General features: G+C 36.2%; 1 protein-coding gene across 4 annotated transcripts in view; it reads right to left on the bottom strand.

Annotated features, from left to right (window-relative positions):
• The window catches only part of itsn1 (intersectin 1), a 106,434-nt gene that overhangs the window by 62,319 nt on the left and 31,024 nt on the right, over window positions 1-13,091 (bottom strand). For 3 of the 4 annotated variants that reach the window (XM_008107550.3, XM_008107552.3, XM_062975071.1), the window contains exons 5-11: window positions 11,186-11,346; window positions 9,420-9,599; window positions 7,980-8,073; window positions 4,416-4,516; window positions 2,287-2,350; window positions 938-1,075; window positions 28-146 (exon numbers count right to left, since the gene is read on the bottom strand). In XM_008107550.3, the coding sequence (XP_008105757.1) occupies window positions 28-146; window positions 938-1,075; window positions 2,287-2,350; window positions 4,416-4,516; window positions 7,980-8,073; window positions 9,420-9,599; window positions 11,186-11,346 (857 nt within the window). The remainder of the gene's footprint in view (window positions 1-27; window positions 147-937; window positions 1,076-2,286; window positions 2,351-4,415; window positions 4,517-7,979; window positions 8,074-9,419; window positions 9,600-11,185; window positions 11,347-13,091) is intronic. The other variant, XM_008107551.3, reaches the window with a different exon arrangement.

Genomic DNA, 13,091 nt, shown 5'->3' with positions numbered 1-13,091 from the left:
CAACTTTATTCACTTAGTTTTACTAACCTGGCAACTTCTTATCCAGCTGCTGTTGTTGCTCTTCTTCTAACACTGGTTCCTCTGGTAACCTTTGGTCTACAGAAACTGAACTTGTAACAGAAATGCCACTGCCAGAACGAACTCTTCTGTCAGAAAGGGGAAGCCGTAATAGGTTAAAATGTGTGTGTACCTACAGCATTACTGTTATTAATTCAAATATTACTAAATAGTTACATAGTTTGTTGAAGAGAGATCCTTCCTTGGAACTCAGCTATGAACCAGTTCACACGAAAGTTTGTATCATGTAATTTGTTCTTATTTAATTCATATCTAAGTGTGCAAACTGTACTATTTTATCAATGCCACTATATTTACCAATGACATTTGTTTCCTTAGTAAAGGCAGGAAAACATACAAACCAATCATATTATGTTAAAGCTAAATTTAACATCAATACTAGACTACACAATATATTTCTATTATTCTAGAAATACTGTTTACACTGCCTAATGGCTATAGCAGACCACAAGAAGGTTAATTCACATAACCACAATTTTGTTTGTTTGTTTGTTTGTTTTGGTTTTTTTTAGCATGTTTCATTTTGATACTAACTTGCCATCTGACCATTACATTGTAGTTGCCTTTCAGTCTTCTACAGGAGGACTTCTTAAAACTTTTTCTGGAGCTTTTCAAAGAATGTTAACTCTAAAGTTATTAATAACAGTTTCAGGACTGAGAACAACTTGGTATTATATCCTTCAATGTAACAATTTAAATACAAAAGAAGAGTGTGTAGGCTCTCTTTATGTGTAATGTACACAAGAGATTGCACCATGTTTCCCTTAATGAATTATTCAAAAAAAAATCAATAAAACCAAAGTTATTGTCCTTGCAGTAACGAAAATTAGACTCAAAATCAAAACTATAATAATTTTACCTAAATGAGGGAGGAATATATTCTGGAGACAACACAGGTGGCAATGGTTGCCCTGACATAGCCATATCAATTAGATGCATAGCCAAAATAAATTCTTCTGCCGTCAGTTTTCCATCCTGGTCAATGTCTGAAAGATTCCTATTGGGAAAAAAGGCACATTTTTTCTTGTTTTCTACATTCCCACCACGCTTTTACTTTCAAAGCCAGGAGAAGGAAGTTCAGAGCAGTCTCTATACCTGTTCTTTGATTAACTGAACTGACCCTGAATTTCATATTATACTTAAGTATCTTTAAAAAACTGAGAAAATGTGACTGGAAAGAAGACGACAAATGAAGATATAACCAGACAGTCACTTTGAAGGAAATAGCCACTTTGACTAAGTCCATCTTAGAAACAATACATTTTGTGTGCAGGTTTTGATAACTGAATGTTGCTGTCCTATTTCAATATCCTCCTATGACTATGCAGACATTTGTGTTATCCTTTTTAAAGGAATATAATGGGAGATCATCCATTTATATGATCAAGAATTAATTTGAGTAATCTTAATTCTTTATTCCCAGCCCCACCCTCATAGTTGTATGGCATGGGACTGCCCCATCCTTTCAGATCTGGACATGCCCATTATGCCCTTGATTAATCAGTTCATCAACTTGACTTGGCCCTCTAGCCCAACCTAATATCTGCTTTAGCACTTTATTCTCAGCCCCACCTCACAGTTGTATCGCGCAAGTCCTCCCCACCCCTTCAGCTCTGGACATGCCCATTATGCCCGGCTATTGGTTGTTGTTCATGATAGTTTTATGTTTTATATGTTATTGTATGGGTTATTGTTTTAATTATTGTAATGTGATGTATTTTATTGTGCTATATTTTAATTGTGTTCCTCTGGACTTGGTCCCCATGTAAGCTGCCCCGAGTCCCTTCAGGGAGATGGTGGCAGGTTATAAGAATAAAGTTGTTGTTGTTGTTGTTGTTGTTATTATTATTATCATTATTAAAAAGCATATCCTCCCTACTTCTCATCCAAACGTTCTTGCTATAAGACCTGTCAATTGTATCTTGTGAAGCTTCCACATAGTATACTGAGAACCAGCTTTATGGACATCCTGCAGCATAATCAAATGTATTTCCAGCAGCAGGGAACATAACATATGACAATATTCTAAGAATAGTATATTCTTTTACAACGCCTACTACTGAAAATTGTTGTCTGAATTCTGCACCTGTCTTCCTCTTTAAGAATAGAAAGAATGATATTTTTAAAAAATGAAGCAAAGAGGATCAGAAGAATGGACAAAATGCAAACAGCTCTTGTGCCTGAATATAACATTTATGAAAAACTCACCATATTGTAGCCAGCTGAGCTTGTGGTAAACTTGATTGCATAAGGATAGTTCTAGCTTGTGGACCTATTTGGATAGTAAACATTAGAACATACAATGACTATATTCACATTTTAATGTATTCATTTCAAAAAGTTGTTTTGGTGACCTTACCTAGCCTAATTTCAATGTAACTATGTATTGGGCCTATGAGCAGTTTTTTTAAATTCCAGCAAAAACATGTTACGACTACTACCCTCCCCACAGCCAGAAATTTCATACTTTCTTAAAGCTAGCAACCTACTTTCACAAAGAAGGGAGAAGGTGCTAATAATACAGATTTATATAGCATTTTGTGTTATTAATACAGTACTCTTTCGTTCATTTGCATGTGTATACTCATTTCATACTGGTATAACCCATATCGTTTCTACGGAATGCTCAAAAAATTTCTAGCAACAAATATATAAAACATATTTCATCACAGGGTTGTTGTATGTCTTTCGGGCTGTGTGGCCATGTTCCAGAAGTATTCTCTCCTCACAGTCAACACACACACCAAGGCAGTAATCTCACTTTTAGTTAAATCCATGTCTAATGATACAAAATGATATATTGATTTCAAAAACAGTTCACAAATTTTAAAATCATATAAAACATGCATGACACAATGCAATCTAAATAAATTAGAATAACAAGTGTCCATAAAATGAACTTCAAAAGAATGTAGTTAAGTCTCAAAAGTCAATCAAGAGAGAAATAACTGCTTACCAGTATCTAGAATATTACTAGACTTTGCTTCTCTTTGCTTGAAATTGCTACAGAAAAGACATAACTCCTACTAGATACTAAATTAACTTCCTCCTAGGATGAAATACAAATCTCCACAGACCATCTGAAAAGATGTTGGTATATATGGTATAAATGCACGAAGGAGCAATTCCTTCAACCAGAGAGGATAAAGTGTGGTCCTCCACATGCTGTTTGACTGCAAATTGCAGTATTCTTCACTACTGGGTATGGTGGCCTAAGCTCACAGAAGTTGTGTACCAACATCAGCTGAAAATTCCACATACCTCTTGTTTGTTAAAAGAGGATGAACTGGGCTCCTGCAATATGGCTTGGATTGTTTTAAATTACTTTTATGAAGTTGAGCATGCTTGCGTACCCTTGGCAGAGATTCTCCTATCGAGAGTACACTTCAATTCCATTATCAGTAATATCAGAGAGCTGTCTTTGAAGAAAGTTTGGAAGTTTCATCGTCCAGAATATAATAAAAGCCACAAACCCTCACTATAGTTCCTCCCTACCCTTGGCAATTGGTGCTGAGAGCTATACAGCTCTTAAGTCCATTTAGCATTTAGCCGCCTCGAGTCCCTCCAGGTAGGAGGAGCAGGGTATAAAGATGATGATGATGATGATGATTATTATTATTATTATTATTATCATTACCCAGCTGATAGACCTGTCCTTTTAACCACTGCATTGTACTTGTGGTGTGCCCAACCTTTTTTTGACCAGGGACGATTTTACCAGGGACAACTTTGACCAGAGACCACTCTCCAACATTAGTACCAAAAGGGTTACGAATCAGTTTTTAGTCAACTTTAGATTCGGTTTAGTTATTTGGGGTGCTGATTCAGAAAATTGCATTGGATAGACTACATCAGCTCTAGTTTCTGTTACAGAACATATGCCATCCAGTAGTTGTCATTTGCTCGCCCACAGAAACCATATTAATAATCTATAGCTGATGTGGTCTATCCAATGCAATTTTCTGAATCAGTACCCCAAATAACCCCAGGAACAGGCCTAAAAATGAAGACTTCCAGATGCCACATGGAACAGCTCTGCTCAGGGGGAGAGAGGAGGAGGAGAAGCAGCAGTCAGGAGGCTTGTTGTTGCGCCTTTCATGGGTAGTCAACCTCTCCCCTCCTGACATCCCCATTGCCTCGGCACTATAAGAGGCTTTCACGAGACTAGTAGCTCCCCTTGCTACAGTGTAGTAACCTTGAGGCTGCAGACCATATTTTAGTTCTTGGGGACCAATGGTGATCCACGGACCACAGGTTGGGAAACACTGTTTTAAATCCACAAAACCCTATGTTTTAACATTATTTCTGTAAAGCAAAAGTACTGTACTACTCAATACCTGTTAAGTGTCCACTCATTGTTTTATCATGGCTGTTGAATAACTGCCTATATTTCAGTCGTGATGATTGAGGAACCGCCCATTCTGCTGCTGGAGAAGCACTGAAACAATAAAACAGAGAAAAATACCATATTACCATTCTATTATACCAAACTTGACAGAACATCAAATAAAGAACAACTGCTCCAAACAATCCAAGTTTTAACTTATAGTCACCTTTATTGAAAAACAACTTCACACTTGTTATTTAAATTTTAACATCACTCAATATGCATCTATGAAATGAAGAGAATTAATCCATTTGTAGTTATGCTTTTGTTAAGACTTTTAGTATTATGTGAAAACACTTTGTTCTAATTAACCTCCTGACAAAATATGTCCTTTTAAATAACTATTCACTGCTACACTTTTCTCTGACTTTTCTCTCCTGATTTGAAATTTTGTTTCTGAAGCTCATACACCACTTTGCCTTCATTATCAAGGCTTACATTACATGAATACTGCACTCTTAAATATGGACTTGTCATAAAATCATAAAAGTGCTAGAACAGTATCTAGTAATGCCAATCATGAAAAAATATGAAATGTTAGCTAACAAAAAAAGACACTTAAATTAGCTGGATCACTACTACGTACTTCATTCATATATACTGAGAACTCTCTGCAAAAGCATTTTAGCAGTCAGACATGAGACAAGGTTGGACAACTTTTTGTTGCTTATATTTATAAATGTACAAAACTGTGGTATTTTTTGCTCAAACAAAAAATATTCAATCAAAGATGCTGATATTCTTTGAATAACTGAATAACCCAATCTGTCTCCAATTTTACAGCTATCTGGTTTAAACAAAAACCAGCACAATTCATCAAGTGCATCCTAAATCAACAGAAAACTTAACGGTTCATACATACACACATCCCACATGTACTCAGAATTTATCTGAAGACAAAACCTGCTTGAATTTATCAGCACCATTAAATGTCAAAATTAATTTCCCTATTTCATCCATTTTAAGATTTTAATAAACCTCTGACATACGAGGTTTTGTCTGCATTTGTCGTGTATCTTTAGAAACTACAATATATACTTTATTTGTTCTCCCAAAATGCAGGTTCTCTGCAGCATACAAAATTTTATGCATTAAAATTCCAAATGGAAGCTGAAATGACATAAGTAAAGTAAATTTCCGTTGCCACAACTACAGACTTTTGAAAAGGAAATGAGACTTTAAGTAATACAGTGAAACAGACATGAAGGGGAGGAGATTCTGGCTTTGAGGGACAGAAAGGATTTGGAATAGAATGAAGTTCAATTGGTGGCACCTCAGTATAAAGGATCAGGTATCTAAAAGGTCCACTATTCTTTGTATCCATCTTATCTTAGTATTTATTTGTTTACATCTCTTTTAAACATTCATTGTAATGCAACTCAGTCAAGTTCTTTTTAAACTTATTCACCTGTTTTCAGTCTGTGTTTCATGTCACACATGTTTTCAAGGAAGTTTCAGGAATAAATTAAAATGTTCACATTATTGTCCAAATACCCAATATTGTTTGAGCAAAAAACACATCAAACGAGTACAAAGTAGTTCACTGCAGCTCACCTCAAACAATAGTTAAGAGCAGACAATAGAAGAAGAATACTGAAGAGTCACTATTTTCCCCTGCCCGTATATCTACAGAGAAAGACTAAGTTTCACACCATGGGGGATAGGAGTGGGTTATGGATACCACTGTCCAGCTCAGAAAGAACTGTGGCTATTTGAGAGTGTCCTGATGAGCAAAGGAATCAACTCTTCTTCAACTGATATTTCTTTACCATTTCTCTTCTGATTCATTATCTTACTTCTAAAATCCATCAGGCAGCAGGCTGTTTAGAACAATAACCCAGTACTGACCTGTGTGATACATTTCTTTTAACACAGTGGTTCTCAACCTGTGGGTCCCCAGATATTTTGGCCTTCAACTACCAGAAATCCTAACAGCTGGTAAACTGGCTGGGATTTCTGTAAGTTGTAGGCCAAAACACTTGAGGGCCCCACAAGTTGAGAACCACTGCTTTAACACTAATCTTTAAATCCAGGAGAGGCAGAAAGAGAGGACCCCATCCTCTACCAAATTCTAACAATCTAAATAATTAATGTGCTAAAGTGTATTTCAAAATGAGTTAATGGATTTACTCAAGGACAGAAGGATAGGAAGAGGAAATGGAGAATTTGCCTAAGTCATATGCTGGTATGGGGTTTGACTCCAAAGATTCAATACTGGTGAGATGGAAAAAAAACAAGCACCGTCTAGAACAGGGTCTCTCAAAAATTTTAATAATAATAATAATACAACTTTATTTTTAACCTGCCCTCTCTCCCCAAGGCGACTCAACCCTTGCAACCACTTGCAACCCCTTTTTTCCACTTGCAACCCCTTTTCACTCCAAAATGTTTTACATGACTCAAGATATACAGAAATACAGCTGAAGCATTTTCTGCTGAGTCTGCTGTAAGCAATGCATGTTGTTGCTAACAGATTTGTGTAAAATGGTGGCGTTTAGGTACCTTTTACTGTTGCCAAATTTTTAATGATCATTGAGCTAAGGCAGGGGTCCCCAAACTTTTTAAACAGGGGGACAGTTCACGATCCTTCAGACCGTTGGAGGGCCGGACTACAGTTGGCCACTGAGCAATAATAATAATAACAACAACAACAATAAAAAAGAAAGTTGAAAGAGACCCTTTGGGCCATTGAATCCATTCCCCTTCTGTCTTTGTGCACCGAAAGCACAAGCAAAGCACCCCTGATAGATGGCCACCCAGCCTCAATGTTAATAATAATAATAATAATAATAATAATAATAATAATAATAATAATAAAAAAGAGGGTTGGAAGAGACCCCTTGGGCCATTGAGTCCAAACCCCTTCTGCCTTTGTGTACCAAAAGCACAAGCAAAGCACCCCTGACAGATGGCCACCCAGCCTCAATGTTAATAATAATAATAAGGGTTGTAAGAGAAGAAGAGACCCCTTGGGTCATTTAGCCCAATCCCCTTCTGCCCTTGTGCCGTGGGGGCCGGATAGATGGTTTCGATGGGCCGCATCCGGCCCCCGGGCCTTAGTTTGGGGACCCCTGAGCTAAGGGAACGATCAAAACCCACTGTTTGAGAAGCAGTGATCTAGAACAACAAGAAGTGCACAGTATATGCTGCCAAAACCACCTCCACTAGGTTTACAATCACCTTTTAGTAAAATTTGGTTTCTAGACTGTGACTATATTTTGTCTCTTACACTGAAAATTATTCTACAGTATTAAGTATTATTATTATATTATTTTATTTATTTATACCCCGCTTTATCTCTCCAAAGGGGACTCAAAGTATACAGGCATAACAGAATAGAAAATAATGTGCAGTATGAAATGAAATTACATTTACACTTATACACAAACTTGCTTTCCAACAAGAATGCACTCTAAAGTCTGCTTCATGCTTCTGAATCATACTACTGTACTTTATTTACAAGTTCCTTTCATGGACTGCATGAAAATATTTGTGTCTACAGAACCACACTTACCCAGCCACATCAAATGATTGTGCCTTTTGTAATTTTGCATTTAATTGTGAACTGGCACCCGATCTACTGAAGGAAGAACTCTTTGGCAATGTGGCTGAAAGGGAATCATTATGTTTTAAGATCAGTGAAATGAAATGTTAAGGACATCCAGCTAGTTAACATTGTATTTCCAATAGGAACAGTCAATGCTCAGGCTATAACTAACACAATTAATTTTCAGATTTATAACAGGCCTCAAAGTTGCTAATAAGAATATAAAAACAAAAAAAAAGTTTAAGCAATCAACAACAAAAATAACAACAAACCCCAATGGACTAGGATATAAAAATAACAACAGCAGAAAATATTAGAAAGCAAAAATACAGCCGATTAAGCAAAAGATAACTGCCATAATTAGTCATAATCTACTTTTAATTTCAGGCAATAACATATATAAAATATTAGTGAACTTGTGTACTTTGAAAATATAAGCCATGTACAGTGAAATATAAGACACATGTATGATATTTTATACATAAAACAGTACAGACCAACACACATTTTTTATTGTGCTACAAACTATCTGTTTATAACCTATCTATGCAAAGAATTCAGAAAACAAGTATTTAGGACAAAAGAATCTGTAACGGTTTTATGGTTTATAAGTTTAATGAAGGTTTGGTATCTTCTGTTAGGAGAGGAATACTTGTTGACTGTGGTTTTTGCCCTTCCAGCTACTTGAACATTCCTAAAGGCTCTCTCAACAAGTGGATGATAATCAGAAAAGGCAAGGGATGCAAAAGAGGGTATTGTACCGGCTGAATCTTTCATATACATTTTGCCCTCAATCCTGTTCTATACTCACTCAACCATGAGACTCATCATGTAATTTTCCAAATGATTTAAGCCTGAAAAAAAGGCATTAATCTCTTGCAAAACTACATGAACCAGTCTCATTTCTATTAATATCAGGAAACCAGTGTTTGCAAAAAACTTGGAAAGGCCAACACCAAACATAATTTGGGAAGCATTTGGTTTATTAAAAGGTAATAGTAGTGCTAACTTACAAACAATTATTTTTAAAAATTCTAAAAGTTGGAAACCAGTTTTAATGCACTTAGGATCTTTGAATATCTAAAATTGCAAGTTGTTGATACTCATGAAGGTTACTTCTAACTTTTTCTAAATATTTTCTATTTAAAAAGGTCTATCATACACACACAAATAACGAAATAAATAAATATACCTCCAATTTAGGAGGTAAACTTGTACTCTTATTAAAAGATATCATGAACAGCTTATTCAACTGACTTCACAGAAGGTGAGTGGTTCCATTCTAGAAACACAATATGTTCCCCTTTGGGATTATATGGATGAATACACAGTATTTTCTAGATTTTTTAAAAAAAGACAGAGAAGTACAAATCATTCTGTACAGTAGATGTCAGTAATTCAGCATACCAGTATGACTGAAAGCAGGAAGAGGTTGGATAACAGCGGGTGCTCCATTTGCAAGGGGAGGCACGGCTGCTGTGGGAACTGAAGATACTAAAGGTGGAGACATTCCCACCACTGGAATAGATGCTATTGGCACAGGAGCAACAGCTGTAAGCGGTGGTATACTAGGAAGGCCACCTATACCTACAAGACAGAAATAAGTTTCTATTTATAACAATTTACAAACAGAATAATTAGAGGCCTGATGGACAGAACACACCATTAAGAATTAGATTAAGAATTAGATTTCTGCTTTTGCGAGGCTCCTGAGCCCATAACCCCAGGAATGTGGAGGGCTAACTGTACTTACAGTCTTTCACAGATCTAATATAATATAGGTTTTCTTAATACTTGACTAATATGGGCAATCCCCAAGTTACAAACAAGATAGGTTCTGTAGGTTTTGACCTTTAAAGCCCTACATGGTTTGGGTCCACGTTTACCTACAGGATTGCCTTTTCCCGTACAATCAACCCCTTTGGACATTTAGGTCCTCTGGGAGGTCTCTTCTCCAGCTCGCCAGTACCCAACTGGGAACTGTCACCCAGAGGAACTTTTCATCCACCACCCCAAGGCTGCAGAAAAACCTACCAGAAGATATCCAACAGCAAAATCAGCTATCGGAATTTAAGACACAATGAAGAAAGCTATTTTCAAAATACAATTTTTATTGTTCTTTATAGTCTGCTCTGATTGTTTCCAAGCCGTTCCGGAAGCCTATCTAGTCAATTCTATCTTGTGAATAGTATAGTCTTGTGTGTATATTGTTTATATGTATTTTAATAAGTGTTAAAACACAACACATTACAAAATCTCCTTCTATTCAGCCTCTTCAGATTTAATTCCAGAACGACCAAAATTTTCTACAACCCAGAAAACTCACTGTTGTACCCTGCCTCGGGCTGCAAGGAGAGGTGGGTAATAAAATTATCATTATCACCATCACTGAAAAGATACAACTGGGGAATTTAAAACAGCCTTCTTCCCTATCTCCATAGCCCTCTCTGACAGTCATTGGGGCTAGCAGGGAGCTGAAGTATATTTGGGCTCTACTAATTGTGTCTTGAGGTTAATTCAACAATATCAGCCTCTTTGAGGTTAGAGGCAGAACTAAGTTTAGTTTATATACGGTTAACACTTCCATCTATTAAATCAACCGCACAATTTGCAGTAGTGGGTGAAGCTGAGTGTACATCTTAACAGTTGTCACTGGAGGCAGATAGAAGTACTTGCATGTCTTCCACTATTTGGAAGCATCTTTGGATGTCGAGGGACTCTGACTATTACAACTGCTTTTATATATGGTTTTAGCTTTCCTTGCCCCAAGAAGAACATGTAGTGTAAAAGAAAGAAGAACACCACGAAGGGGGGAATAAGGAATAAAGTCCAATGTGGATACTGGGAAAAAAAGAGGAAAAGTAGAAAGAGAAGGAGCCAAGAGAAAGATAGAAGAGTGGAATATGCAACAATTCCTGGGTAGGGCAAGATGGAATAACTTTGGAGGAACCAGGGATCCAACAGGAAATACTTCCTTAAAACATGTGATCACTTGCCACATCTAGGTGGTGATAGGAGTAAACCCCTTCACGGATGGCTTTTTCTCCACTGGCTGAGAATTATTAGAATTTTCTCCAAATGGTTAAGTATGTTCAAGGTATGAACATTTTTTTAAAAAAATTTAACCAGAACTATTAGAACAATACACAAAAATAAGGAAAGCATTCACTTACCAAATCCTGGTGCGCTAGAAATAGCAATAGGAGGTTGCTTCATAATAGGAGGCAATGAAGAAGGGAGTTGATAACCTTGTAGTTTTAGTTTGATGAGTTTCATAGCTATAGAAAACTCCAGCTGGTCCATTCTCCCATCATTGTTCATATCTGCCAGAGCCCTAAAATAACAAGTGGGATTTTTTAAATGACATTGCAAAACCTTCCAAAAAACAAACAACTGATCTCATATGAAACTACAAAACTGATCATCCTGATTCAGTAATATTTACTAGTCACTTTTTTACTAGCCACATATTCACTTTTCAAAGTGAGAGAACACTTATAATTATATGGGTGGGACTAAAGAGCTATGATATGCTTTGAATAAGGTAGCTGCCATGTTCTTCTTCAGTTGAAAAGGAAGCCTAGAAAAAGATTTTGTCTAAAGAGTAACAATCAACACCAGATAAAATGTATCAACAATTTGTCTCAACATCTTATGTTTATACATAAGCTTGATTCAGAGTAAGACTTGCTGAATTCAGTTTAAGTTTTCCCTTGAACAGTAAATGAAACCACTTGAACTCAGGAAATAACCTGAAAAAGCACCTATTCTTTCTAAGGATATACAATTTATTTATCAATTTATTCATCTATTTATGTATCTCTTATCTGAAAATTTCAAGAATGTGTTACAATAAATTCAGTTTAATGCAAGAAATTCTAATAATTTTAAAACCTAAAATCTATTGCATCAGTTAAAAACAAGACAATTTCAAAGTAGTAAAAACAACTGAAAGCAACACCAACCATGGAGATGTCAAGTTAAAATAAGTTCAGACCATCTTAACTTTGCTTCGAATGATCTTCTCTGTAATTACACCTGCTTTTCCTGCTTTTCATCTAGCCTTTGGCTAATCTCAAGAAATGGGACTATAAAGTGGAGTCCACTATATGTCAGTGTGAAGAAGAGCAAACCACAGACCACTTACTACAATGCAGTCTGAGCCCTGTCACATGCACAATGGAGGACCTTCTTACAGCGACACCAGAGACACTTGAAATGGCCAGCTTCTGGTCAAAGGAAATTTAGCATAATGCCATGTTTTTAACTTTGATTGTGGTTTTTTATACATTCTAACTGTGTTCTCAATTTGTTTCTGACACGCTAAATAAATAAATCTATCTATCCTTTAGATGTTGCTGCTCTGGCATCTGTGTAACTGAGGGATTAGGTGGGAACCATACCAGCATGATGCCCTGAGGGTAGGAGGGTTACAAGAAAGCTATGTAGTAGCTTTAGAAATTTCCAAATGGTACATTGCACTGGTGTAGATAATCCTATTTGTGTGAGTCACAGACACCACAAAGAAGGAGCTAATTTTATATTGCAAATACAAGATGTTGTATATTACCATAATTAATTGAAATGTTACTTCCATCTAACATTCATTATTGGGCCCATTTTCACTATACTTATCTAATCTGCTCAAACCTGTTTGATTTCAATGACATTAAAGAATGAAACTGGAATATTTTTTATCTATTAAAAATCCTGAAAGGTCAAGATAGATTTCAGAAGTATTGTTTTCAGGGAGAACAAATATCCAAGTAGAACAAAACTGTAAGTAATCCAGATTATGCCTACTTATATTTAGTTACTGTCTTCAGGACCATTGGTACTTGATTTGAAAGCCTACGTAAGATGCTTCTTAATGGATTACTGGCTTGCCAACACAAATCCTGTATACAGGCCAGTAAAAGAAATATGCAGATAGTAGAAGTAATTGTGACAGACCTACAAATTTCTCAGACATAACAATACCAATATATGCTCTAAAACATATAAAAGTGCAAATAAAATAGGTAATAATTTATTTTCATCTCAATACACAGCCACCATTGCAAGAACTATTGTTAAAGA

This window comes from Anolis carolinensis, chromosome 3 (assembly GCF_035594765.1).
Source record: "Anolis carolinensis isolate JA03-04 chromosome 3, rAnoCar3.1.pri, whole genome shotgun sequence".
In the NCBI taxonomy this organism is placed as follows: domain Eukaryota; kingdom Metazoa; phylum Chordata; class Lepidosauria; order Squamata; family Dactyloidae; genus Anolis; species Anolis carolinensis.
This window is presented reverse-complemented; position numbering and strand designations above follow the sequence as displayed.